Raw genomic sequence first — 23,744 nt, forward strand, 5'->3', positions numbered from 1 at the left:
GCTGGGACTACAGATGTGTGCCACCATGCCTGGTTAATTTTTCTATTTTTTTTTTTTCTTTTGAAACAGAGTCTCACTTTGTTGCCCAGCCTAGAGTGAGTGCTGTGGCATCAGCCTAGCTCACAGCAACCTCAGACTCCTGGGCTCAAGCAATCCTCCTGCCTCAGCCTCCCATGTAGCTGGGACTACAGGCATGTGCCACCATGCCCGGCTAATTTTTTTTCTCTATATTTTAGTTGGCCAATTAATTTCTTTCTATTTATAGTAGAGACAGGGTCTCGCTCTTGCTCAGGCTGGTTTCGAACTCCTGACCTCGAGCAATTCACTGGCCTCGGCCTCCCAGAGTGCTAGGATGACAGGCGTGAGCTACCACGCCCAGCCAATTTTTCTATTTTTAATAGAGATGGCACCTGGTCTGTATTTTGCTTTTCCCCCCTCATGTAACAAGTTCTGGGGATGGGCCCATATATCAAGATATACAGAGTTTCCTCGTTGTATTTTATAATTATGTTGTAGCCCGTCATTTAAACGTTATCAGCATTCATTTCCTGCGGGTGTTTATGTAGTAATTTCCGATCCTTTGCTGTTCCCATGGTGTTGCTGCAGTGAGCAGCCGAGGACTCGCACGCTTCACCCGCGCTATGACAGCTGTAGGTCACATCCCTGGTGGGAGCAACTGGCGTCAGGATCTGGGCTGGTAATTTGGAACGATGTCCCTGAGAGATATGCTTTCATGTTCAGCAGGGCTGGTCTCTCCTCATTCTTTTTCTCAAAAAGATCTGGGCTTATTCTTACGCAGTTATGTGCTTTAAAATTAACAAACTTACTTTGTTTAGAGCAGTTTGAAGTTTACAGTAGAGTTGAGTGGAAAGCATAGAGTTCCCAGGTGTGTGTGTGTGTGAAGATGAATGAACCCCTAGTTTGCATTGGGATTCACTCATAGTCTTGGTGTTCTATATTCTGTGGCTTTGGACAAATGTGTAATGACACGTGTCCACCATTACAGCATCTTTTGGGGGGTGGGCGAGGGAGGCGTCTTCCAGTGAGGACCGGAAAACCTGCCAGACAAATTCTAGAAGAACCGTGACACTCGCCATGATAGTATCGAGGGGCAAGAGCAAGAGACGGGGTCTTGCTCTTTCTCAGGCTGGTCTCGAACTCCTCAGCTCAAACAATCCGCCTGCATCGGCCTCCGAGACTGCTAGGATTACAGGCCTGAGCCACTGCACCCGGCCAACTGGATGATTTTGAAGCCAATCGCAAACATAATCGCTTTTTTTATGAATGACCCCAATTTATTATAAAAATGTACTTATTGTAAAATTGTACATATTGCATAGAATAAAAACCTATGGGAAGAATATATGCCAACATATTACTAGTGATTATGTTTAAGTAGGGTGATTATAGGTGAATTTTATTTACTTTGTAAAAATATGGATAAATGTTTATAAAGTTTGGATTTGGGACTTTCTTATGTATTTTTTGTTGATATGTAATAGTTGCACATATTTGGGGGGCACTTATTTTTGTACATATACCCTGATTGGTATCGAATCAGGGTAAAAGTGGCCCATCCATCAAACATATGGTTTCATCTATAAAAACTTTGATGTGTCCTAGCACGCCTGTAATCCTAGCACTCTGGGAGGCTGAGGTGGGCGGATAATTTGAGCTCAGGAGTTTGAAACCAGCCTGAGCAATAGCAAGACCCCGTCTCTACTAAAAAAAATTAGAAATTAATTGGCCAACTAAAAATATATAGAAAAAATCAGCCGGGCATGGTGGCGCATGCCTGGTCCCAGCTACTCGGGAGGCTGAGGCAGGAGGATTGCTTGAGCCCAGGAGTTTGAGGTTGCTGTGAGCGAGGCTGACACCACGGCTCTCTAGACCGGGCAACAGAGTGAGACTCTGTCTCAAAAAAAACCCCAGAAACTATGATGTGTATCTCAGAAAGATATAACCACAAGCAATAACCACAGTGTCTCTGTCACACCAGAAAAGCCTGATAATTCTTCAACGTCATTGCGTAGCCTGTGAGTGTTTCGATTTCCTCAATTGACTCTTAAATGTTTGTGTTTTGTTTGCTTACAGTGTGTTCAAATAACAAGATCGACAACTGCATTTAATTAAGGCCAGTTTTCTTTACATTTGTTTTGGCCTCTGGTGTCCCCTTCTCCTATTTTTTCCCGTCTTATGACATCTTTGTGATGAAACCAGGCGGTGTGTCCCACAGACTTTACCAGTCTGACATCATCTTTGTGGTCCAGTTTAACACATTCCTCTATCCAGTGAAATCCACTGACCGTAAACAGATTGTTTCGATTTTCTTGGAGAGTTTCCTTCATGCTCTTAGCAGGAAGCACACAAGTCCTCCTTGTCTTTCCTTGACATGAGCAGCCACCAAGATCTATTAGGGACACTGTATTTTCCAACATCTAAAAAATTTTTTTGGCCGGGCGCGGTGGCTCACACCTGTAATCCTAGCACTCTGGGAGGCCGAGGCCGGTGAATTGCTCGAGGTCAGGAGTTCGAAACCAGCCTGAGCAAGAGCAAGACCCCGTCTCTACTATAAATAGAAAGAAATTAATTGGCCAACTAATATATATGTAAAAAATTAGCCGGGCATGGGGGCATATGCCTGTAGGCCCAGCTACTCGGGAGGCTGAGGCAGGAGGATCGCTTGAGCCCAGGAGTTTGAGGTTGCTGTGAGCTAGGCTGACGCCACGGCACTCACTCTAGCCTGGGCAACAAAGTGAGACTCTGTCTCAAAAAAAAAAAAAGAAATTTTTTTTCCAAATTGTAATTGTATGGTGAACGCCCAACATTCTATAATGAGCATGTAGCTACATGTGCTTTATTATACTCTATCCGTCCATTGGTCTGCCCATCTTTCAATCTGTCTCTTTCCATACAAATCAAAATAGATGGCTGTCCTTTTTTTTTTTTTTTTGAGACAGGATCTCATTCTGTTGCCCAGGCTAGAGTGCAGTGGCATCGTCATACCTCACAGCAACCTCAAACTCCTGGGCTCAAGTGATCCTCCTGCCTCAGTCTCCTGAGTAGCTGGGACTACAGGCATGCACCACCATGCCCAGCTAAATTATTTTATTTTTTGTAGAGCTGGGGATCTTACTATATTGCTCAGGCTGGTCTTGAACTCCTGGCCTCAAGTGATCCTCCTGCCTCGGCCTCCCAAAGTGCTGGGATCACAGGCATGAGCCAGCACGCTTGGCTAAATTATTTTATTTTTTGTAGAGACAGCGTTTTGCTATATTGCTCAGGCTGGGATGTCATTTTGTTATTGTGGTAAAATAAATAGAACATAGATTTTACCATTTTAACCTCTTTTTAAGTTATTTTTAAAGACGGGGGTCTCGCTATGTTACCCAGACTGGTCTGGAACGCTGGGCTCAAGCGATCCTCCTGTCGCAGCCTCCTGAGCAGCTGGGACTACAGGCGTGAGCCAACAAGCCCAACCTGCCCCTGAACAAACTCTCCAGGCTGTGCCTATAAGTCCCCCTCATCTTGGCCCCCTTAAAACGTTGCCATGAAATCCTCCCTTTTCAGCTTAATGACAGTTTCTGCAGGTCCCCCTGTTAACTTCCTTTCTGGGGACAGAATCTCTCCCCACACCTAAGCTCACCGAGAAGGAGGTGCTCGTTCCCCCCACCCCAGGGCTTCTCAGTGCCGAGAAGAGAGGAAGCCGATTGTGTCAGCATTTCCTGAGAGTGTGTGCGCACGCAGGGGTGTCAGCAGTGCACGGAGGCCTGCCCTACCCTTGGTGGAGACCCAGGGGTGTCCGCCACCTTGCTGTGCCCCGCCTGTGTCCCCACCTGAGGCCCTCAGGGTCAGAGCATTCCCTCTTCCCCACCAGGCCTGGGCAAGGTACAGCCCCCCTTGCCTTCCGCAATCTCAACCACCCAGCTTCCTTCCCCTCGGGCGGCCTGCCTCGCCCCTGCCCTGCGCGGCACCTCCTGAAGGCAACTTCCTGCCTCAGGCTGGCCACCATGGTGCCCTCCAGGCCGCTGCCTGGGACCTGCCGGACTCTGCTTCTCTTCCTGCTGCTGGTCTGCGGTCTGCTGTCCCCAGGTGAGACCGGTCCACTCGGGCAGGGCTGGGTTTGGGGGACCAGTAGGGGGTGGGCGAACAGGTAAGGTGAAGTTCCCCCTGGCCACTGCCTCAGCTTCCTGGGGAGAAAGTTCTGGCTCCTTCAGATGGTCAAGCCCCCTGCCATCCCAAATCTCTCTTGCCCACCTTCTGTGCCACCTGGACCCCTAATCTTTGCCTAATGCAGTTCCCTCTGCCCGGATCACTCTTCATTTTTATTTGGCTAACTCTGACTTAGCCTTCAAAGCTAGTGGATGTTGACACCTCCTCCAGGAAGCCTTCCTTGACTCACCTCCTTCTCTGTGCTGGATCAGAGCCACCTCCGGCCTCCCTCTGAGCCCTCCCCCATCCCTGATGGATTCTCTCTTTCCCACTGTACTGGCAGCGTCATGAGGGCAGGAACCATTATATCTCAGCTCCAGGAGGGGCTGAATGCTGGAGCCTGCTGATGGGGGGGGGGTCAGAGGTCCCGGAACAACCAGTGGAAATTCTCCATGTTTCCAAAGGTTCCCAGGGACAGGAGTTCGCACTGCGAGTCCAGCCCCAGAACCCAGTGCTTCATGCTGGTGGGTCCCTGGTGGTGAACTGCAGTACTGAATGTCCCGATCCGAAGCTCCTCACTCTGGAGACATCCCTGTTGAAGGAGCCAGTGGGCGATGGTCCAGGCTGGGTGGCCTTCAAGCTCAGCAACGTGACTAGCGACAGTCGAGTCCTCTGCGCCGGGTTCTGCAATGGCTCCCAGATGATAAGCCCCTCTAACATCACTGTGTACCGTGAGTACATGCGCCTGGAGGTGGCACTGACCTCGGGCAGTGGTAGGGACAGATGGCTGATGGCTTGGGGCAGTGGGGACCCTGAGTTTGCAGAAATGGACCAGGGTTTTAACTCAGAGCCCAGACCTGGATGTGCACATCTGTGTGTATGTGTGTTTGCTGATGAGTGTCTCTGTGTATGTCTCTGTGTTTGTAAGATTCACCATGACTGTGACTGTGTCCTGGGTGTGTAGCCCCCAGCTGACACTCACTGGGAAGTTTCTGTCCAGGGCTGGGTGTCTTGGGTCATGTCAGCAAACTGTAGTCATCTCTTTCCAACTCTCCCTCAACACTGAAATCAGCTATGGAGGGAGTATTTACACCATAGGAATTGGCAACTGCTGTAAATTGGGCTCCTCTCACCCACCCAATCTTGAGATCCTGATCACTGGCATGACCACCATTGAGCAGCATACCACTGTCCCTGGCCAGTGGTACCCGAGGTTAATATGGGGGCCTCTTTGTTAAATATCTTACAGTTATAAATATTAAGATGTTGGCCGGGCCCGGTGGCTCACGCCTGTAATCCTAGCAGTCTGGGAGGCCGAGGCGGGAGGATCACTCAAGGTCAGGAGTTCAAAACCAGCCTGAGCAAGAGCGAGACCCTGTCTCTACTAAAAATAGAAAGAAGTTAATTGGCCAACTAAAAATATATAGAAAAAATTAGCCGGGCATGGTGGTGCTTGCCTGTAGTCCCAACTACTCGGGAGGCTGAGGCAGGGGGATCTCTCGAGCCCAGGAGTTTGAGGCTGCTGTGAGCTAGGCTGATGCCATGGCACTCACTCTAGCCCGTGCAACAGAGTGAGACTCTGTCTCAAAAAAAAAAAAAAAAAAAAAAAAGATGTTAAGTATCTCTCATAGCCACTAGTCTGTAGGTCTCTGTCACAGCTCAAGACCATGGCTTGAGCTGTCAAGGGTGACAGAGATGATTCCCAAAGGAGGCCCAGGGTTTTGTAGTAGAAGACCCAGCCTGGGGGCGTGAGTCCCCATCACTATGCCAGAACACCCTGAGGAGCTGTCACATGGCGGGTGGACAGGGAAAGCCTTGGGTGGCTGGGACTGACTGCAGAGAGCTGACCCAACTTCTGGGACAGGCTGAATCAGAAGTCCAGGCAGGTAGCTGGGAGGAAGGTCCAAGGAGTTCCTAGACATGACATGAATGAGGCAAGTATGCAGTTGTTTGGAGACCCACACTGTAGCCGGGGTTCTGCTACTTCCTTGCTGTGTGTCCTTGGGCAAATCACGTCACCTCTCTGGGCTGCTATATGTTCCTCCTATAAAAGAAAAAACAATACAGAAGATTTCCCGAGGATGTTGTGTGCATGAAGATGGATGACTTTCCTGGAGAGAAAGTTCTAGATAAACAGGAACTTTTATGATTAATATTAATATCATAAGTGGTCATAAAAATTCATCCTCTTTCCTCTTTTTTTTTTCTTCTTAACTGTGACATCTTTGGTAACAGAAGATTTTCCTTTTATTTTAGCACCAAGCAAGGTGTCTGAGAACACAGGAAATAATAAACACTTGTCCTGGAACAGTTCTAAGCCCTACACGTTTTTAAATTTTTTTTTTGAGACAGAGTCTCAACTCTGTTGCACAGACTAGAGTGCCATGGCGTTAGCCTAGCTCACAGCAACCTCAAACTCCTGGGCTCAAGCGATCCTCTTGCCTCAGCCTCCCAAGTAGCTGGGACTACCACCATGCCTGGCTAATTTTTTCTATATATTTTTAGTTGGCCAATTAATTTCTTTCTATTTACAGTAGAGACGGGGTCTTGCTCTTGCCCAGGCTGGTTTTGAATTCCTGACCTTGAGTGATCCTCCTGCCTCAGCCTCCCAGAGTGCTAGGATTACAGGCGTGAGCTGCCGCACCTGGCCCAGCCCTACACGATTATTAATTCAAAGCTCACAGTTATGCACATTGTGGCCCTGTCTCCTTCCCTGTCCTTGTGGTGGGGGTTGCAGGGGCAGGTGACAAGTGCCATTCCCTCTTCCCTCCCCCAGGGTTCCCGGATCAGGTGGAGCTGGCGCCCTTGCCCCCCTGGCAGCCCGTGGGCAAGAACCTCACCCTGCGCTGCCAAGTGGCCGGCGGGGCGCCCCGGTCTCAACTCACAGTGGTGCTGCTCCGCGGGCAGGAGGAGCTGAGCCGGGAGCAGGCGGCTGGGGAGCCCACCAAGGCCGAGGTCGAGGTCACGGCCACGGTGCTGGCAGGCAGAAGTGACCATGGCGCCAGTTTCTCATGCCGGACGGAACTGGATCTGCGGCCCCAAGGGCTGGGGCTGTTTGAGAACACCTCGGCCCCCCGCCAGCTCCGAACCTTTGGTGAGGGAAGGGGCTTCAGACGGTGGGTGATGAGCTAAAGTAGGGAAGGGGGTGCCCCGGACCTCACGGGCTCCTGGGAAGGCATGCCCTCGGCCATTGGTCGGGTGGCCCCAGAAGGGAGGCCCATGCTGCGTGGGAGCTTTGGAGAATGCCGTGTTCATGGCCCTGCGAGTGTGTCCTGAGAAAGAGGGTGACCCGGGTCTCAAGCTATCCCGGGAAGAGGACCCTGGCTGGGGCGATGAGGTGTGCTGGGGAAAACAGCGTCCGTCCGTGGCTGTGTGAGGCCTCCTCCTGCTCACGTGTCCCCTTCTCCCCAGTCCTGCCTGTGACTCTCCCTCATCTCGTGGTCCCCCGGTCCCTGGAGGTGGGAACGCTGCGGCAGGTCACCTGCGCCCTGGACGGGGTGTTTCCATCTTCTGAGGCCGAGGTCCAACTGGCACTGGGGGAGCAGATGCTGAATCCTGCAGTCACAAGGAGCAGAGACAGACTCTCGGCCACAGCCACAGTCACAGCGCTGGCAGATCAGGAAGGTCCCCAGGACATTGTCTGCAACGTGACGTTGGGGGGCGAGACTCGCGAGTCCCGGCAGAACCTGACAGTCTTTAGTAAGAGGGGCCGGGGTCTCAGCAGTCCCGGGGGCGTGGCAGGGGCGGAGACTAATAAAAAAGGCGGGGCCCGAGCTGCCCAATAGCAGTTGCAATGTGGGTTGGGCCTGAGCGCCCCAAGTAGGACGAGGCCGGCAAAGAGGGAGGGGGTGGCTTGAGAAGCCTAAAGGCGTGGCCCGGATACCCCTAGAGAAAAGGAGCGGGCGGAGGGCGCGGCCTGACCCGCAGGAGGGTCGCGGTCTGCAAGCTCCTGCGCAATGCCTCGCCCTTAGGCTTCCTAGGGCCCATTCTGAACCTGAGCGAGTCCAGCGCCCCCGAGGGGTCAATCGTGACCGTGACTTGCATGGCCGGGGCCCGTGTCCACGTCTTTCTGGAAGGGTTTGCGGCTGCAGCCCCGGGACAGCCCGCCCAGCTTCAACTAAATGCTACCGAGATCGACGACCAGCGCAGCTTCTTCTGCAGTGCCATGCTCAAGGTGGACGGGGAGGTCCTGAACAGGAACACGAGCGTCCAGCTGCGTGTCCTGTGTGAGTTGGCCACTCTGACCTTTAATCCCTCGAACCCTGCCCTGGAAAGATTTGGCATTCCTTTGCCCCGCTGTGCCTCGGGTGTGTTGAGTGTGTCTGATCCACATGGTGATTCCACAGATGGTCCCAAGATTGACCGAGCCAAGTGTCCGGAGCGCTTGAAATGGAAAGATAAAACGAACCAGGTCCTGCAGTGCCAGGCCCGGGGCAACCCAGCCCCGCAGGTGCACTGTTGGCAGGAAGGCTCGAGCCTTGAGGTGCCCGTCGGGACCCCATTCTTCGTCAATTTAAAATATCAGGGCACTTATCGCTGCCAAGCGGCCAGCTCACGGGGCACGTACACCCTGAAGGTGGTGATGGACGTTCAGGGTGAGCCAAGGCGGGGTCGCGGGTCTGCACCCACAAGTCCAGGACGGGCTGGGGCGCGGGCACTCACTCGGCGCTTTCTCTGCGCAGGTCGGAACCGCCCCTTCGTCACCATCTTCATGGCGGTGTTAGTGATCGTGGGCTTGGTCACTGTCGCAGTGGCCTTAAAATACGTCCACGGGGTGAAGCGGCGCGGCATCTACAAGGTGAAGCAGGAGAACGCCTCGCTGCCCCTCACGTCCGTGCAGCCCATCGAGACCGTGGCGGAAGAACCGTCCTGAGCGGCAGGACGCCGGCATCTTGGGCCAAAGTCGGCGGGGGCTCTGGCTGTACCCCCGGATTCCCCAACCAATAAAGCCCTCCACCTCCGTAGTCGTTAGCTTGGTTCCGCCTGCGCTGCGGGGCTGTCCCACCGCGCCGCGCGACCGCTGAGTACCGTCGCGGCTGCGGAAGGGGGCGGAGTCTGTGGGGCCCGACGCGGCTTGAACTCTTGAGAGGCGGGCTGAGCCCTAGCCAATGGGCTGAGGGGGTCGGGAGGGAGGTGGGGCTTCTCTCAGCCAATCGGAGGGCGTCCCCTCGTTGCCGCTCTATGCCGCTCCGCCCCGGCTCGCTGGTCCCAGAAGGCGCCGGGTTTCCCAAGATGGCGGCCGACGTGTCCGTTACTCACCGGCCCCCGCTGAGCCCGGAGTCTGGGGCCGAGGTTGAAGCTGGTGATGCCGCGGAGCGCCGGGCGCCCGAAGAAGAGTTGCCGCCGCTAGATCCAGAAGAGATCCGGAGGCGCCTGGAACACACCGAGCGCCAGTTCCGTAACCGCCGCAAGATACTGATCCGGGGCCTCCCGGGGGACGTGACCAACCAGGTATGGGGGGGCGGTGTGGGAGCGTGGCGGGAAATACCACCGTGCGCGTGCGCGGGGGAAACAGGGCCACACCAACGCTGACGTGCGCGGGGGTCGTTGGCGGGGGCGCGGGATCCACGCGGGATCGAGAGAGACCGAGAGCGGGGTGTGGGGGGCGGTGATGAAGGGAGAAGCCAACTTTGGCCTGAGGGAGGACGTTGCTAGGGGCGACCACAGGCTTGGGCGAGACCAAACGTTTGAAGGGGGCGGGGAATGGGAGGGGGCGGGCAGCTCGGCCCTTTTCAGGGGTTGTGAATAGGCCTGCAGATTGGGACACCAGTCGCCCCTTTCTCGCCCCTTTCTCGGATCGTGCTTATCCCCACCCCCTGTATCATGGGGTGACGGGACCTCATATCCAGAAGTTTCAGGGCTAGCTGGAGCATGCCCCTCCATATCACGCGTTTATTCATTCCTGTCAGAGGTAGAGCCGGAAGTTACAGCAGCCCCTGAGGTAACCCAAAAACCCCCAAGCCCCAGGAATAATTTGGAAAAATGGGGTCTCCGGCCACCAGCCCACAGACCTACAGAAAGGACGGGGTGCCAGTGTTCTGTGGAGCCCCCATTGGCCAATCTGCCTGCAGGAGGGCCCTTCTCGTGGGGCCTACGTCCAGCAAGGCTTTCAGTGCTCTTTGGACTCAGGGAAGTGGCATCTATGCTGCCCTGCCCTGTGACGGCGGAATGGGTTCTGTCTCCACTGCGGAGAAACCCAGCTCTCCGGCCCACCAGCACACCTGCCGCTGGTCCTTCCTGCCCATGGGTGGGCACATGCCCGTGGATGGGGCCCCAGGAGTGTTGGAAGGGGCTTGATGTGGGGACAGACCAGGCGCCACCAAGCACGGCCTGGTTTGTTCCTGGAGCCGGTCCTCCTCTTGGTGCCCGCAGTCTCTCTGCTGGGAACACACTGTCTCTCCTGCAAGTGCACAGCGTGTCTGGCACAAGCTGGCCCCAGCGCCTTGCTCTCAAAGCTGGCTTGCGAGAGGGCGGTCCTGTCAGCAGGAGAGAATTGGGACGTATGTGAATCCACACAATGTGGGCTTATTAAGTACCCCAGTCAGGTACCCCTGGGTGGCATTCCCGCTGCTGCCCTGACCAACTGCCTGGCCTTTAACAGGTTCCTTCACCTCTCTAGGCCTCCATTTCCTCATGTGCAAAATGGGTTCGTTAATACTTCAGTTGTAGGGTGGTTGGAAACAGTCTTGCAAAAGGAGATTCAGACAGGTGATGTGGCTTCCCTAAAGGCATATTCTCCCATCCAAGTACTAACCAGGCCAGGCCCTGCTTAGCTTCCGAGATCAGACGAGATCGGGCGCGTTCAGGGTGGTATGGCCATAGTAAAGGTGAATTCTCTAAGAGTGTGTTGTGTTGGTTAGTAGCACAGGGCCTGCAGCCCTGCCAGGTCTGGCCTGCTGAATGGCCTTGGGCAAATAACTGCTTTAAGTCTCAGTTTTCCCATTTGTAATGGGGGGTGGTGGTAAGTGGCCTGCCTTTATAGCTGGTCCACGTCAGGGTGGCACCGGGTTGTTCCCTGTAGTCTCTGGTGACTCCTGGTCCTTTGTCTTCTGTCCCTGCAGGAAGTGCACGACCTGCTCAGCGACTATGAGCTCAAGTACTGTTTTGTGGACAAATACAAAGGGACAGGTTTGTGGGGCCGTGGGGTGGACCAGCGCAGGGGGTGACAGTCCTTGAAGATGGGAAGGTCCTGGCTCAGTGTTTCCTCTCCTAGGGGCCCGGTATCACCCCCAGGCCAGCGTAGCAGGTTGCCACAATCTGTCTCTGGTCCTGGGTGCCCATCTTGGGGCAGCCTTCACATTCTCCTCTGGACTGTCTGGCCAGATAACTTGGCACTGGGCTCACCCTCTTCCCACATTGCTTGCCCCATCCTGTGTGGTCTTCTCCTTGAAGCCTTCCACGCCCTTGGCTTCCACCTGGGCTGCGCCCCTCTGTCTCTGCCTAAATGGCTGCCTTCCTCTGGCCTCTCGGCCAACATGATTTCACGCCGCTACTTGCCCTCCCCCAGGAAGCCAGCTCCGATCCCACTGCCAACTCGATTAAACCTGATCCTAACACTCACCGTTATCCTCTGTCCTCACAATCTGTGGCTCCTCCTAACATGTGCCCCTGCCTCACCATCTCCTCAGCCACCTATGATTCGAGACTGTCCCCTCTTCCATCCAGGTGGCAGCAGGCAGCTGCCCTTCAGGGCACTGACCACTCTGGGCTGTGGTTGCTGGCTCTCCTGTCTGCCTCCTGCCTGGAGTGGTCTGCTCCATGTCAGTGGGGACAGGTCTTGTCCCTCGGTGGATGTCAGTGCCCGCCACGCATTGTGCCGGCATTAGACCTTCCCAGGCCTTCGCTTGCAATCTGTAACATGGGTGAGAAGGAGCTAAGGACAAGTGACCCTTAGAGAGGTACCTGGCAGGCTGGAATAGTGGTTAAGGTCTTGGCAGACAGACCTAGAGTTCAGATCCTGCTTCGTCCTCACTCTGTGGCCATGGGAAAGTGGTTTGCCCTTCCAAAGGCTCCATTTGCTCTTCAGCAAATTGACTGTGACCATAACACGTATTGTACCTGCTTGAGTTGGCCATAGAACCAGATACATTAAAATGCCTAAAAGGCTTCTGGTACCTGGCACATAGTAGGTGCTTAGTAAACTGTGGCAGGAAGGCTGGATGCAATGGCTCATACCTGTAATCCCAGTACTTTGGGAGGCCAAGACAAGAGGATCACTTGAGGCCAAGAAAGAAAGAAAGAAGCAGTCAGTAAGTCACATGTTTGCTGAGCACCTAGGCAAGTGCCACACGTTGGGGATCCAGATATTGAGTGACACTTTTTGTTCACACAATCTTTCAGCAAGTATTTACTTGGTGCCTCCTATGTGCTAGGTACCAGGGACACAGCTGTGAACCAGACAGAGGTGGTGTAGTCCAGGGAGGAGGATGGTAGTCAGACTGCTCCGAGTGTGAAGGTGAAATGGTCTTGAGGGAGCACAGAGCTGGGATCTGAAGCAGGAGCAGTCAGGGTAGGCTTCATAGGGGAGGTGACGTTTGAGGTCAGAGCTGACATGTGCTAGGGGTAGCCAGGTAAAGAGGTGGGCCTCAGTGTTCCACACTCAGAGAACAGCAGCTGCAAAGGCCCTGGATGGAGTGTCCCCGGCGTGGCCCGGGAAACAGTGGCGAGTGTGCCCACACAGGCTCCGCTGGACCCTGCAACAAGAAGCCACCAGACAGGGGTATGGCATGATCTGGTTATCATATTTTTTTTGAGTGAGAGTCTCACTCTGTTGCCTGGACTAGAGTGCCGTGGTGTCAGCCTAGCTCACAGCAACCTCAAACCCCTGGGCTCAGGTGATCCTCCTGCCTCAGCCTCCCAGGTAGCTGGGACGACAGGCACGTGCCACCATGCCAGGCTAATTTTTTTCTATATATTTTTAGTTGTCCAACTAATTTCTTTCTATTTTTAGTAGAAACAGGGTCTTGCTGTTGCTCAGGCTGGTCTCGAACTCCTGAGCTCAAAGGACCCGCCGGCTTCAGCCTCCCAGAGTGCTAGGATTACATGCGTGAGCCACCGTGCCTGGCCTGGTTATTATTTTGAACAAAGCTTCCTGCGGCCACTGGGTAGATGGGGAATCAGGAGTGGCACATGGCAGCAGGGCCGAGGGGCACGGGTGGCCTGGAAAGACGGTGGAGGGTGTTCAGAGCAGGGCTCTGGAGCCCAACTGCCAGGGTTCAAGTCCAGGCTACTCCATTTGGGTGAGGAGGCACTGTTTCCTCGCTGGCAGAACGATGGTTGTGAGGATTAACTTGTGCCCATTTGACAGATGAGGAAAACGAGGCCCCCAAAGCCTCCTAACGTTTGGGATTTAAGCCCGAGCTCAGTGACCACGTGCTTAACCACCACCCTTGGTGTCACCTCAGTTGCCTGTATAGTTCTTAGGACAGAGCCAGGTGAGCCCTCTGTGCGCACGTGTGGGCTCGCTCACCCATGCGAGTTGCTCAGGCTGGCGACTGTTCACATGGGGTGGTGTCCAAGGTGTCACCGTCTGAGATGTCCAGCACTGGGCTATCACATCTAGTTTGGAGGGCAGTGGGGTGGAGGAGCAGGCCCTCGGAGCCCCACTGACCCCGAGCTGCCCTCCTGCCGCTGTAGCCTTCGTGACCCTGCTGAACGGGGAGCAGGCGGAGGCTGCCATCAGCGCGTTCCATCAGAGCCGGCTGCGGGAGCGCGAGCTGTCGGTGCAGCTGCAGCCCACGGACGCCCTGCTGTGCGTGGCCAACCTGCCGCCCAGCCTCACGCAGCAGCAGTTCGAGGAGCTGGTGCGGCCCTTCGGCAGCCTGGAGCGCTGCTTCCTGGTCTACAGCGAGCGCACCGGCCACTCCAAGGGCTACGGCTTTGCCGAGTACATGAAAAAGGACTCAGCCGCCCGCGCCAAGTCGGACCTGCTGGGCAAGCCGCTGGGCTCGCGCACCCTCTACGTGCACTGGACAGACGCCGGGCAGCTGACGCCTGCTCTGCTGCACTCCCGCTGCCTCTGTGTCGACCGCCTGCCACCCGGCTTCAGCGACGCGGACGCCCTGTGCCGGGCGCTATCCGCCATCCACACGCCCACCTTCTGCCAGGTGAGCCCTGTGCCCGGCGCGGGGGACATTGGGGAGCAGATGCCAGACCTAGAGCACCTCAGAGGGGTCCACTGGAGTCACTTGCCTTTTCTAATCTCCTAGTTCCCTTTTCAGTAAAGCAGCAGTGATGCAGCTTTGAATGGGGTGCTTGCCAGAGAGGCCTCGTGGTGCGGTGGGCCCGGATCTGAGCCAGAGGGTTGGGGGTGAATCCCTGGGCTGTGGAGACACAGCGAGGCCACCCTTATAATTGCTGATCTCAAGGCGCACTCACCCCGCCATTCGCTGATACCCTCATCACACCTGTGTTGAGCTTCTACCAGGGCCTAGCCCGGGGCAGGCTTTGAGGAAGTTGTTCCAGAGTGGCTGAGGTGGGAACGTTGCTTGAGGCCAGGAGTTCAAGACCAGCCTGGGCAACATAGCAAGACCCCATCTCTAAAAACAAAAAAGGAAAAGTGAGGCTTGGCCAGATCCCAGCACCAAGCCTCAGTTTCCTTTCTCTGTCAGTAGGGATTCAATACCTGCCCCCACTGGGTTTGGCCAAACAATCCCGTGTTCATTCAACCCACACGTGCCAGGCACCTCTATGTGTGCCTTGGCTGCCCTGTGACTGCCCCTTGCCCAGTGCGGCAAGGTAGGCCAGGCCCAGCTCTCCGACAGCGTGAGAAGGTCTCGTCCGCAGACCCTCAAGGGGGACATTCCTTCAGCACTCACGTGGGTCCTGAGTACACTACCTGCAGTCGCTCCTGTAACTTCCCGGAGAGGCAGGTGTCATTCCCATTTTCAGGTTAGGGCACGAGGCACAGAGTCGAGTGACATGTCCAGGGTAACACAGCCAGGGCCTGGCAGAGCTGGGATGGGCGGGCTACTGCCCAGATCCAGAGCCCTGGGCCAGCCTAGCAGAGGCCAGTGTGTGGGCTGGATGGGACAGTCCTAGGCTCAGACCCCAGCTGTGCAGCCCTGAGCGGGTCCCGGCTACCTCGTGTACGTGGGATGTTGGTGCCCCATTCAAACTAGGCATGCGTAGGACACTTGCCCACTCACCACGCAATCTGAGGCCTGCTGTCGCATGCCCGTGTCCAGCAGGACACAGGGTGAATTACCATTAAAAGGATTTGTTCTGTAAAATTTCTATTCAGCCAAAAGGCCACATTCAAAGATCCAGAAGCCCACATGTGGCCCCAAGGCCACAGGTTCCCCACCCCTGCACCAGACATTTATTGAGCACCTGCTGAGTACTAGGCATTGAAGCAGCTTGCCTCTGCGGAGCTCACGTTAAGTGTCCTGGTTGAATGTGATACCTATTTAGTAACTGTGTGGCCTTGGTCACCCTTTGACCCCTCTGAGTTTCTCTCTGTTCATCTGTAAGATGGGCGTGATTATGAGAAGATGCACAGCCCAGCTGCAGCCAACGTTTTCCTTGGCCGGGCGCTCAGTGGGTGCAGGGCCCAGGCCCAGTCACATCCCGCAGTGTCGCCGCCTGGCTTGGCCACTGCCTGGAACAGGAGCGTTCCTTTCCCCACCCATTGTTCAGAGTCTTATTTAATCTTCACAACAACCCGATGAGGTGGGGCCAGTTGCTGGCCCATTTTGCAGATAAAGAAAAAGGAGGACAGGGACATGTAAGTGCAGTGGCCAGCCAGCGAGAGGCGGGCTGGGATTCCAGATGGGACAGCTGACCTCAGAGCCCAGGTGCTTAATCAGGCACCCCTGACCCCTGAGATCGCCAGATGCCAAACTGCGAGTTTACTGTCCTCAAGGGGGCAGCGACGGGGGATGTTTGTTTTCTACATAATCTCGGGGAAACCCTCAGAAACCCATTGCGTTCTGCCATTTATTCATAGGCAAATTGACATGTCTTGATTGCTTTGTTTTATTACAAAGTTGCTTATAAATATTTCCCATGCAAATGTGTAAAGCAAGTCTCACAAGACCTTGGGTGTTATTAAAAAGCCTTTTGCACACTTCAGAATTCAGCGTGTCTGGAAAAGTGAGGCTCCCTCCTTGCTGGCCTCAAGTTTGCTGTGTTCCTTGTTCAAAACAACCAGTAAGATTGTTTTATGCACTTCAAAATACATATGTTGTATACTTTCTGGCTGTCCCCTTTTTTTGACCCAGATATTGCTGTGCCTGGTTTGGTTTCCTTTCTCCACTCGCTTTGTCTGTGGCATGTTTCCGTGCTCAGGCACAAGAGCTGTCTTAGTTCTTTTGTGGCTGGGCATGTTCCACTTGACGGATACTATACTAGCCCCTACTGATGGACAGGGCATTGGTCCCGAACCATAACCCAGCCATCCGCTGGTCACTTGGGACCAAGAGTGACAGCATTGTTTCTTGGGACAGCCATCACCACACCCAAGGTAGCTGGTTCCATGAAGGGTATCCGCCTGACCTTGTCTGATCCCAGGTCCACTCTGTGGCCTGGACAAGGGACCCCCCCCCAAAGCCTCAGTTTCCTCATGGGGGCACTGAAAGTGCCTGCCTCTGATGCGGTGACATAACACCAGCGGCACCCCGCAGGGTGGTCCCTTGGTGCCACGCAGGGCCTGGACTGGGTGCCCTGACGGCAGCTCTGCTTGCTATGGGACAGACCCATCCACAGTTCCAGCACCCAAGTGCCCTGACAACCAGGGGTCTTTGTACCCTGAGTTTGTGGCAGCCCCACTGGCAGCAAAACCTGACCCGAACCGATGGGGCCCCTTGTGGCCTTGATCTTTGCATCTTGCGGCGTAGCGGTGCGTGCGTTTGTGGTATGTGGAGCTGCCCCAGAGCCCGCTGGGAGTGGCTAGTACATAACACTCACTCGCTGTGTGCGGCACCCTACCCCTCTCTCCCCCAAACCCTCAGTCCTCGAGCACACCTGGCCCCAGGGCTCCAGGTAAGGGGGTGTGGGCCCGAAGATCCAAGTGGCTGCTGTCAAGGGGGGAGAGAGACCCCTGTACCCTTGCCGTGACCGTACCTCTGTCCCCACTGCTCCCTGGCTGCGTGACCATTGGCAACGGCAGCCTCCAGCCCAAGCTTGGAGGCCATCTGCCTTACCCACGGGCATGTGCCCTTCCCATCCCTGCCTGCGGTGTCCTCAGCTTGTGGTCAGGTGGCACTCTGGAGCCACCTGCCTGTCTTCCACCTTGTGCTTTGGTGTGCTCGGGAATCCCAGTGGAAGTCCCTTCTCTGTTGGCACTGGTGGGGAGGCGGCTCCCAGCACTGCCCTCCCCGCTGCCATGTGGCCTCAGGTGAGCTGCCCTGTGTGCCTCAGTTGCCTTCTCTGGAAAATGGGTCCAGTGCAGCCTCCCAGGGCCAATGGAGATCAGATGAGCCGGTGCAGGGCTCAGGACAGTGCCTCGCACTAAGGTCCCCCTCTCTGGAGGCTCCCTGTCATGATCGGGAGGCACGTTTGGTCATTGCCGTCACTTCACGGGGTGGTGCAGTCACTGCCACCCTGGCACTCACGCCAGCCTGCCTCCTCCCCGCAGCTGGCTTGTGGCCAGGACGGGCAGCTGAAGGGCTTCGCGGTGCTGGAGTACGACACGGCCGAGATGGCGGAGGAGGTGCAGCAGCGGGCGGATGGCCTGGCCCTGGGGGGCAGCCACCTGCGCGTCTCCTTCTGCGCCCCCGGGCCCCCCGGCCGCAGCATGCTGGCTGCACTCATCGCCGCCCAGGCCACGGTGAGCATGCTCGGATGGGGGCACCCCTGGGTGGGGATGGGGAGACCCCGGGCGGCGCGCTGAGCTGCCCTCCACTCCTGCCCACAGGCCCTCAACCGCGGCAAGGGGCTCCTGCCCGAGCCCAACATCCTGCAGCTGCTCAACAACCTGGGGTCGTCGGCGTCCCTCCAGCTGCTGCTCAACCCCCTGCTCCACGGCAGCGTGGGGGGCAAGCAGGGTAAGGCGGGGCGACCGATGCGCTCAGAACAGGGGCCACAGCCCTGTCCCCGTGTCCCCCGAAATTCTGCTCATCTTAGCAGCAGGCACCAGGAAGCCCTTGGGGAGGGCTGAGGAGAATGGAGGTGGCCCGAGGGAACTGCTGCTGGCCACCCAGGGATGGGGACAGCAGCACAGCCCGTAGCCAGGGTGGTGGTGGGAGGACGGGGCCATCCCTCCCTGGAGTGGACTCTGCCTCTTCTGGGCCCTTCCTTTGGGCACATCTGTTAGCCCCTGAAAGCTTCAGTGTCTTGCTGTAGCAACAGACTTGGGACTGTGTTTCATGGTGGGGGGACACAGGGACCCCCACCCATCCCCTTGTGTCTTCTCCCAGGCCTCCTGGGCGCCCCGCCAGCCATGCCACTGCTCAACGGGCCAGCCCTGTCCACGGCGCTGCTGCAGCTCGCCCTGCAGACCCAGAGCCAGAAGGTAATGCGCCCCCTCCCGCACCGCACGGCCCTTCTGGCACGGCTGGTGGGGTTGGGGGACCTCTGGCTGTGTCCCCGGGGTCCAGGACAAGGGTGATGCTAGCTTACCCTGTCCAATCCCACACGGCAGGGTTTGCCTTTCCCTTTGCTCTGGGGAGGGCACCTGGCCTTGGTGGCCGGGGCAGGGTCAGGGGACCTGGACACACCCATTTACATTCTGAGACTGGGTGTGGGTTGGGAGCATCCCTGCCGGGCACCAGTTTGTGCATAGACTCTGCTCAACGTCCCCCCTGCAGAGTAGCCACTTGGGGAAGAAAGTCCAGGCCGGCCCCTCAGCACGCACACACGTGGACACACGTGTGGGTACACATGTATGGGTACACGCACACACAGACTCACACACAGACACAGACGCACCCATGCCCCACCCTGTCTGGTTTGGTTCCCTGGGGCCTAGTAGGTGACACAGGTGTGTTCAGTGGTAACAGCGGGAGCTTGTGGGTTCAGACCTTGTGTGACTAAGTGACCGAGACCCTGACACCGTGCTGCGTGATCGTTTGCCAGGGGCTGGGTGTTGCACAGCGTGTGCCTAAGAAGGACTGTCACTGTGTGTATCTGACGGTGATGGACAGTGTGGGGTGACAGGCCCTGGCATGCAGGAGGCCCTCAGTGGCCTGGCTGACCAGATGGGCAGTGGATGGCATGTCACAGGCACGGGCGGACACCCTGTGACATGCCTGTGACATGCTATAGACTGGAGTCTCGGTATGCCAAATATTGTGACATGCCTATGACATGCTATAGACTGGAGTCTCGATATGCCAAATATTGTGACCTTCAGGACTCTGGGTGACACCTGTCTGCTGCCCAGGCCACCCTGCCCCTTCTCCAGCTGTCTGTGCTTTGTTTCTAGAAGCCTGGGATCCTGGGAGATTCACCCCTGGGCACCCTCCAGCCTGGGGCCCAGCCGGCCACCCCCCTCCTGGGAGAGCTGTCTGCAGGTAACAGACCCGCCGTGTCTCGCAGGACGCCGGCACCCTGCCCCTCCCAAGCCCCTTCTCCCCACTGGAGTTGGAAGTTCCAAGCTGTGTGGCCTTGGGCAAGTGACAGCTGCTTTGGGTCTCAGCATCCTCGTATGTCAGTCGGGTGCCCACCTCATGGGGTGGCCGTGAGCTTTGTTCAGTAGGCAACACGAAGTTGTCCCGGGAAGAGGGGACCTGTGTGGCCGGGCCACTGATCTCCTCCTTCTCTCCGTAGGGGGGGGCTTGCCCCCGGAGCTGCCGCCCCGGCGAGGGAAGCCACCACCCCTGTTGCCACCACTGCTTGGCCCCGCTGGGGGTGACCGGGAGGCCATGGGCCTGGGTCCCCCAGCCGCCCAGCACACTCCTCCCCCAGCCCCCGTAGGGCTCCGAGGCACTGGCCTCAGGGGCCTCCAGAAAGACAGTGGGCCTCTGCCGACGCCCCCTGGGGTAAGGCCTCACTCTGCACCCGCCACCACTCCAGCCTCCTGCCCCAGCCTCCCACCCGGCCAGGTCCCCCTGTCCGGGGGCCCTCGTGAATCCGGCCCTCCCGCCGCAGGTCTCGCTGCTGGGGGAGCCCCCCAAGGACTACCGGATCCCCCTGAATCCCTACCTGAACCTACACAGCCTGCTCCCGGCCAGCAACCTGGCGGGTAAGGAGGCCCGGGGCTGGGGAGGCGCCGGGAGAAACCGCCGCCCAGCTGAGGGTCCCCTGCCTAACCCCGCAGCCCCTGGCGGTGGTGGCAGTGGTGGTGGCAGCAGCAGCAGCAGCAAAGCCTTCCAGCTTAAGTCCCGCCTGCTCAGCCCCCTCACCAGCGCCCGCCTGCCCCCCGAACCAGGGCTGTCCGACAGCTACGGCTTCGACTACCCCTCGGTGAGTGGCTGGGCGCCCGGGGACCGTGCCAGATGTGTCTCTGCCCTTAACCCTCCTGTCCATCTGGCCCTGCTTCCTATCTGTCGGCTTGTCCATTCCCAAGACCTGGTGAACACAGGCCACATCTGTCTGTCAGTCTTTCTGTCCCTCCCGACAGGCCTTAGGCCTTACTCGCTTCCCCCTAGAGACAGGGCTCAGCCTCCTACCCCACTCTGTCCATCTCTCCTGCCTTTGATTCCCGTCTCTGGCCCCGGAGAGTTGGCCCTTTTATGATCCCAATATCCTCCAAGTCAGAAATTGCACACTGGCTGCCCACAGGCCGCCTGTGTTATATTTGTCCCACACTGGGCTTCAAACAAATCACAAGTAAAATAAATGTCAACACAGGGCAATTGCGAGAAGTCACACAGCATGGATTCCCAGCTTGCCTTGAGAACTTCAAACACCTGGCCTCGCTGGGGCCACAGACCTTCACAGCAGACACTACTGAGGCCGAGGGGCAGCCACCTCCTAGGACGGGGCACGTCCTGCCTCATTCCAGCTCCCAAGCCTCTCTTGGCCCCCACAAGCCACCTTTGCCCCCTCCTGGCCCCCGAATGATAGGGGGCGACTTCCCTGGGGACCACTATGCCATGGAGTTCAGCCAGCTCGACCCACTGTGCTTCTCCCGCTTTTATTCAGGACGTGGGACCTCGGCGGCTCTTCTCCCACCCACGGGAGCCAGCCCTCGGGCCTCACGGGCCCAGCCGGCACAAGGTAAGGGCTGCCTGCGTGTCCTGCCTGAGGCTGTAGCAGTCAGCCCTCGCCGAGTAACAAGCCGTGCCGCCGCTCAGCGGAGAGCAGCAAGCATTTTATGTCTCCCCATTCTGCGGGGCTGTGGGTGGGCCCCCAAAGTCACCTGGTGCTCTCCTGGGCCTCAGTGGGGCACATGGCCTCACTCACATACGGTGGTCGTCCACGGGCCGGGGCGGTTCATCTCTGCGCTGCTGGCCTGTGCCGTTGGCAGGGTCTCCTCAGTCCTGCTGGCCAAAGCTAGTTAGGGCACAGCGCAGAGCTGTTTGAGGGGATCCGACTCAAGGGAGTGGATGCTGCAGTCCCCTGCTCTAGTCAGCTGACTCCTTCTCTGCAGATGTCTCCCCCACCCAGCGGCTTTGGCGAGCGGAGTGGTGGGGGCGGAGGCGGGCCCCTCTCTCACTTCTACTCGGGCTCGCCCACCTCCTACTTCACCAGCGGCCTGCAGGCTGGCCTCAAGCAAAGCCACCTCAACAAGGTAAGGAGCCTCCCGGCCTAGGACAGGTCCCCTGGGACAGCCAGGATTTGGAGGCACCTGCTGCCACCAGGGCTCTGTGACTTTCACTGCCTAGACCAAGGTGGGGGCGGTAGCAGGGGTCAGTCCTGCTCAGGGCAGAGTGGAAGCAGCCTGTGGTCCTCCCTCCATGCTAGTCTTCCCTCACGTCCTCCCCCAGCAGCCCAGGGTGTGGGCGGTATTGGTCCCATTTGACAGATAAGGAAACTGAGGCTCAGAGAAATGGTGTGATCAGCTCCAGGTCTCACAGTAAGTGGCAGAGGCAAGACTGGAACCTGAAACCCCTCAGCTTCCCTCTGGGGGTGTTCCCTCCGGCCCCCAGGAAGTGACCCTTCCCACCTCTCTCATTTCTCCCAGGCTGTTGGCTCTTCCCCGCTGGGCTCCGGAGAAGGGCTCCTGGGCCTCGGCCCTGGGCCCAACGGTCACAGCCACCTGCTGAAGGTACGGGCAGGGGGTGGGGACGTGCAGGGCTGGGGAGCCCTGACCCTCGGGCAGCCCCTGACCCGCTGCCCCCTGCCCTCTGTCCCCAGACCCCACTGGGCGGCCAGAAACGCAGCTTTGCCCACCTGCTGCCCTCGCCAGAGCCCAGCCCCGAAGGCAGCTATGTGGGCCAGCACTCCCAGGGCCTCGGCGGCCACTACGCGGACTCCTACCTGAAACGGAAGAGAATTTCCTAAGGGGCCGGCGCCAGAGATGCCCGAGGACCTGCACCAAATCGCTTTTGGGTTTTCTGGTGTTTTGTTTTGTGTTTTTTTAAAACATTTTCTTTCTTTCGGTAATAGAAAAATCTCTGAAAGACTTTACTGACCAACCAGCCGGAGCCCAAGGAGTGTGGGGGCGTCTAGGAGCCTCAGCGCCCCTCTGGCCGGCTCCCAGCGCCGAAACCCTGCAGCCTTAAGAGAGGGCCCCCGGCCTGCTCTCTCCCCTCCCCGTCTCCTGTCCTCTGCCTGTGCCCGTCTCTCCGGGAGTCCTCTCCTGCCTCGTCACTCCTGTATTTTGGCCTTTCGAGTGCCTTGGAGGTTTCCCTGACCTCCCGTGAGGATCAGAGACTGTCCCCCTTTTTTAACTTTGACAATTGACTTTTGTTTCCTTTTCTAATTTTTAATTTTTAAACCATCCAGGACAACCCCCAGCTCTGATTCCTTCAAGGCCCATCCTGTCTGGGCTTCATTCCACACTTTGCGGTTTGAAACAGTTCAGCCCTTTTCTCTTTTCCCTGTGTCTGCTGCAGGCATGGCTGTCTCCTGTCCCTGCCTGCCTGCTCTGGCCTGTACCCCAGCCCCAGGTCCCCAGCTCCCTGCCACAGCCCCCTCGCCTTCTGATGCCTTAAAGCTGGGCCCCAGGCCCTGCTGGCCAGAGCTTCAGACGCTGAACTCTGGGAGCTGGACTACGGACCAAACAGCTCTGGCCTGGGGATTGGCCCCCCTACCTAGGGTCTCCTCCCTGGGGACAGTAGAAGGCCAAAGCCTTCCTCTTGGCCAACCAACCCCACCACTCCTTCCGCCCAGATGGACTTTCTCTGCCAGCTTATACCAGTACCCCTGCTGCCTGGCTGTGGGAGTCAGGCATGGCACCCATCTCACTGAGCCTCTGCTGTCGCCCCCTTGTTGAAGATGAACTATACCCTCCAGTCCCAGGCCAGATCACTGGAGCTGGCCTCCTTCCGGCCCAGCCCCAGAAACCAACAGCTCTGTGCAGATAAGCTCTGCACCTGCCCACCAGCAGGACCTGTCGACCTGAGGTGACCCTGGGCCCTGCCCCTGGCCAACTGGGCCACCAGCTTCCCTCCCCTCACTGGGGGCCCACATCCACTCCAGGGGATGTCCTCTTCCCAATCTCCCCACACAGACCTTTGCTGAATTAAAGTTTGTAAGTAAATGGTTTTAAAGAAATCAGAGCTGGCTGGTTCTTGGGACAACAGTGGGCCTGGGTGGGAGGTCCG

General features: G+C 57.1%; 2 protein-coding genes and 1 non-coding gene across 5 annotated transcripts; 2 read left to right on the forward strand and 1 right to left on the reverse strand.

Annotated features, from left to right (window-relative positions):
• Window positions 1–1,028: 1,028 nt before the first annotated feature.
• On the reverse strand, window positions 1,029–1,092 carry LOC142864966 (U7 small nuclear RNA). Its single transcript, XR_012915257.1, has one exon. It is a non-coding gene; the product is annotated as a U7 small nuclear RNA (small nuclear RNA).
• Window positions 1,093–3,506: 2,414 nt separating this feature from the next.
• On the forward strand, window positions 3,507–9,116 carry ICAM3 (intercellular adhesion molecule 3). The gene is made up of 7 exons (XM_020283984.2): window positions 3,507–4,092; window positions 4,617–4,883; window positions 6,929–7,246; window positions 7,564–7,851; window positions 8,124–8,378; window positions 8,499–8,747; window positions 8,835–9,116. The coding sequence occupies exons 1-7, from the start codon at window positions 4,011–4,013 to the stop codon at window positions 9,023–9,025; spliced, it is 1,650 nt and encodes a 549-aa protein (XP_020139573.2). The 5' UTR covers window positions 3,507–4,010; the 3' UTR covers window positions 9,026–9,116.
• Window positions 9,117–9,344: 228 nt separating this feature from the next.
• On the forward strand, window positions 9,345–23,694 carry RAVER1 (ribonucleoprotein, PTB binding 1). 3 transcript variants are annotated; one of them, XM_012790661.2, is made up of 14 exons: window positions 9,345–9,603; window positions 11,214–11,280; window positions 13,789–14,258; window positions 17,729–17,920; window positions 18,008–18,137; window positions 18,510–18,604; window positions 19,517–19,604; window positions 19,861–20,072; window positions 20,182–20,275; window positions 20,351–20,496; window positions 21,178–21,252; window positions 21,626–21,766; window positions 22,160–22,243; window positions 22,333–23,694. In XM_012790661.2, the coding sequence occupies exons 1-14, from the start codon at window positions 9,385–9,387 to the stop codon at window positions 22,477–22,479; spliced, it is 2,160 nt and encodes a 719-aa protein (XP_012646115.2). In that variant the 5' UTR covers window positions 9,345–9,384; the 3' UTR covers window positions 22,480–23,694. The 3 variants fall into 3 exon arrangements, with proteins under 3 accessions (XP_012646115.2, XP_012646116.2, XP_012646114.2); XM_012790662.2 differs by having other exon boundaries at window positions 20,462–20,496; XM_012790660.2 differs by having other exon boundaries at window positions 20,182–20,496.
• Window positions 23,695–23,744: the final 50 nt, after the last annotated feature.

This window comes from Microcebus murinus, chromosome 27 (genome assembly GCF_040939455.1).
Source record: "Microcebus murinus isolate Inina chromosome 27, M.murinus_Inina_mat1.0, whole genome shotgun sequence".
In the NCBI taxonomy this organism is placed as follows: Eukaryota; Metazoa; Chordata; class Mammalia; order Primates; family Cheirogaleidae; genus Microcebus; species Microcebus murinus.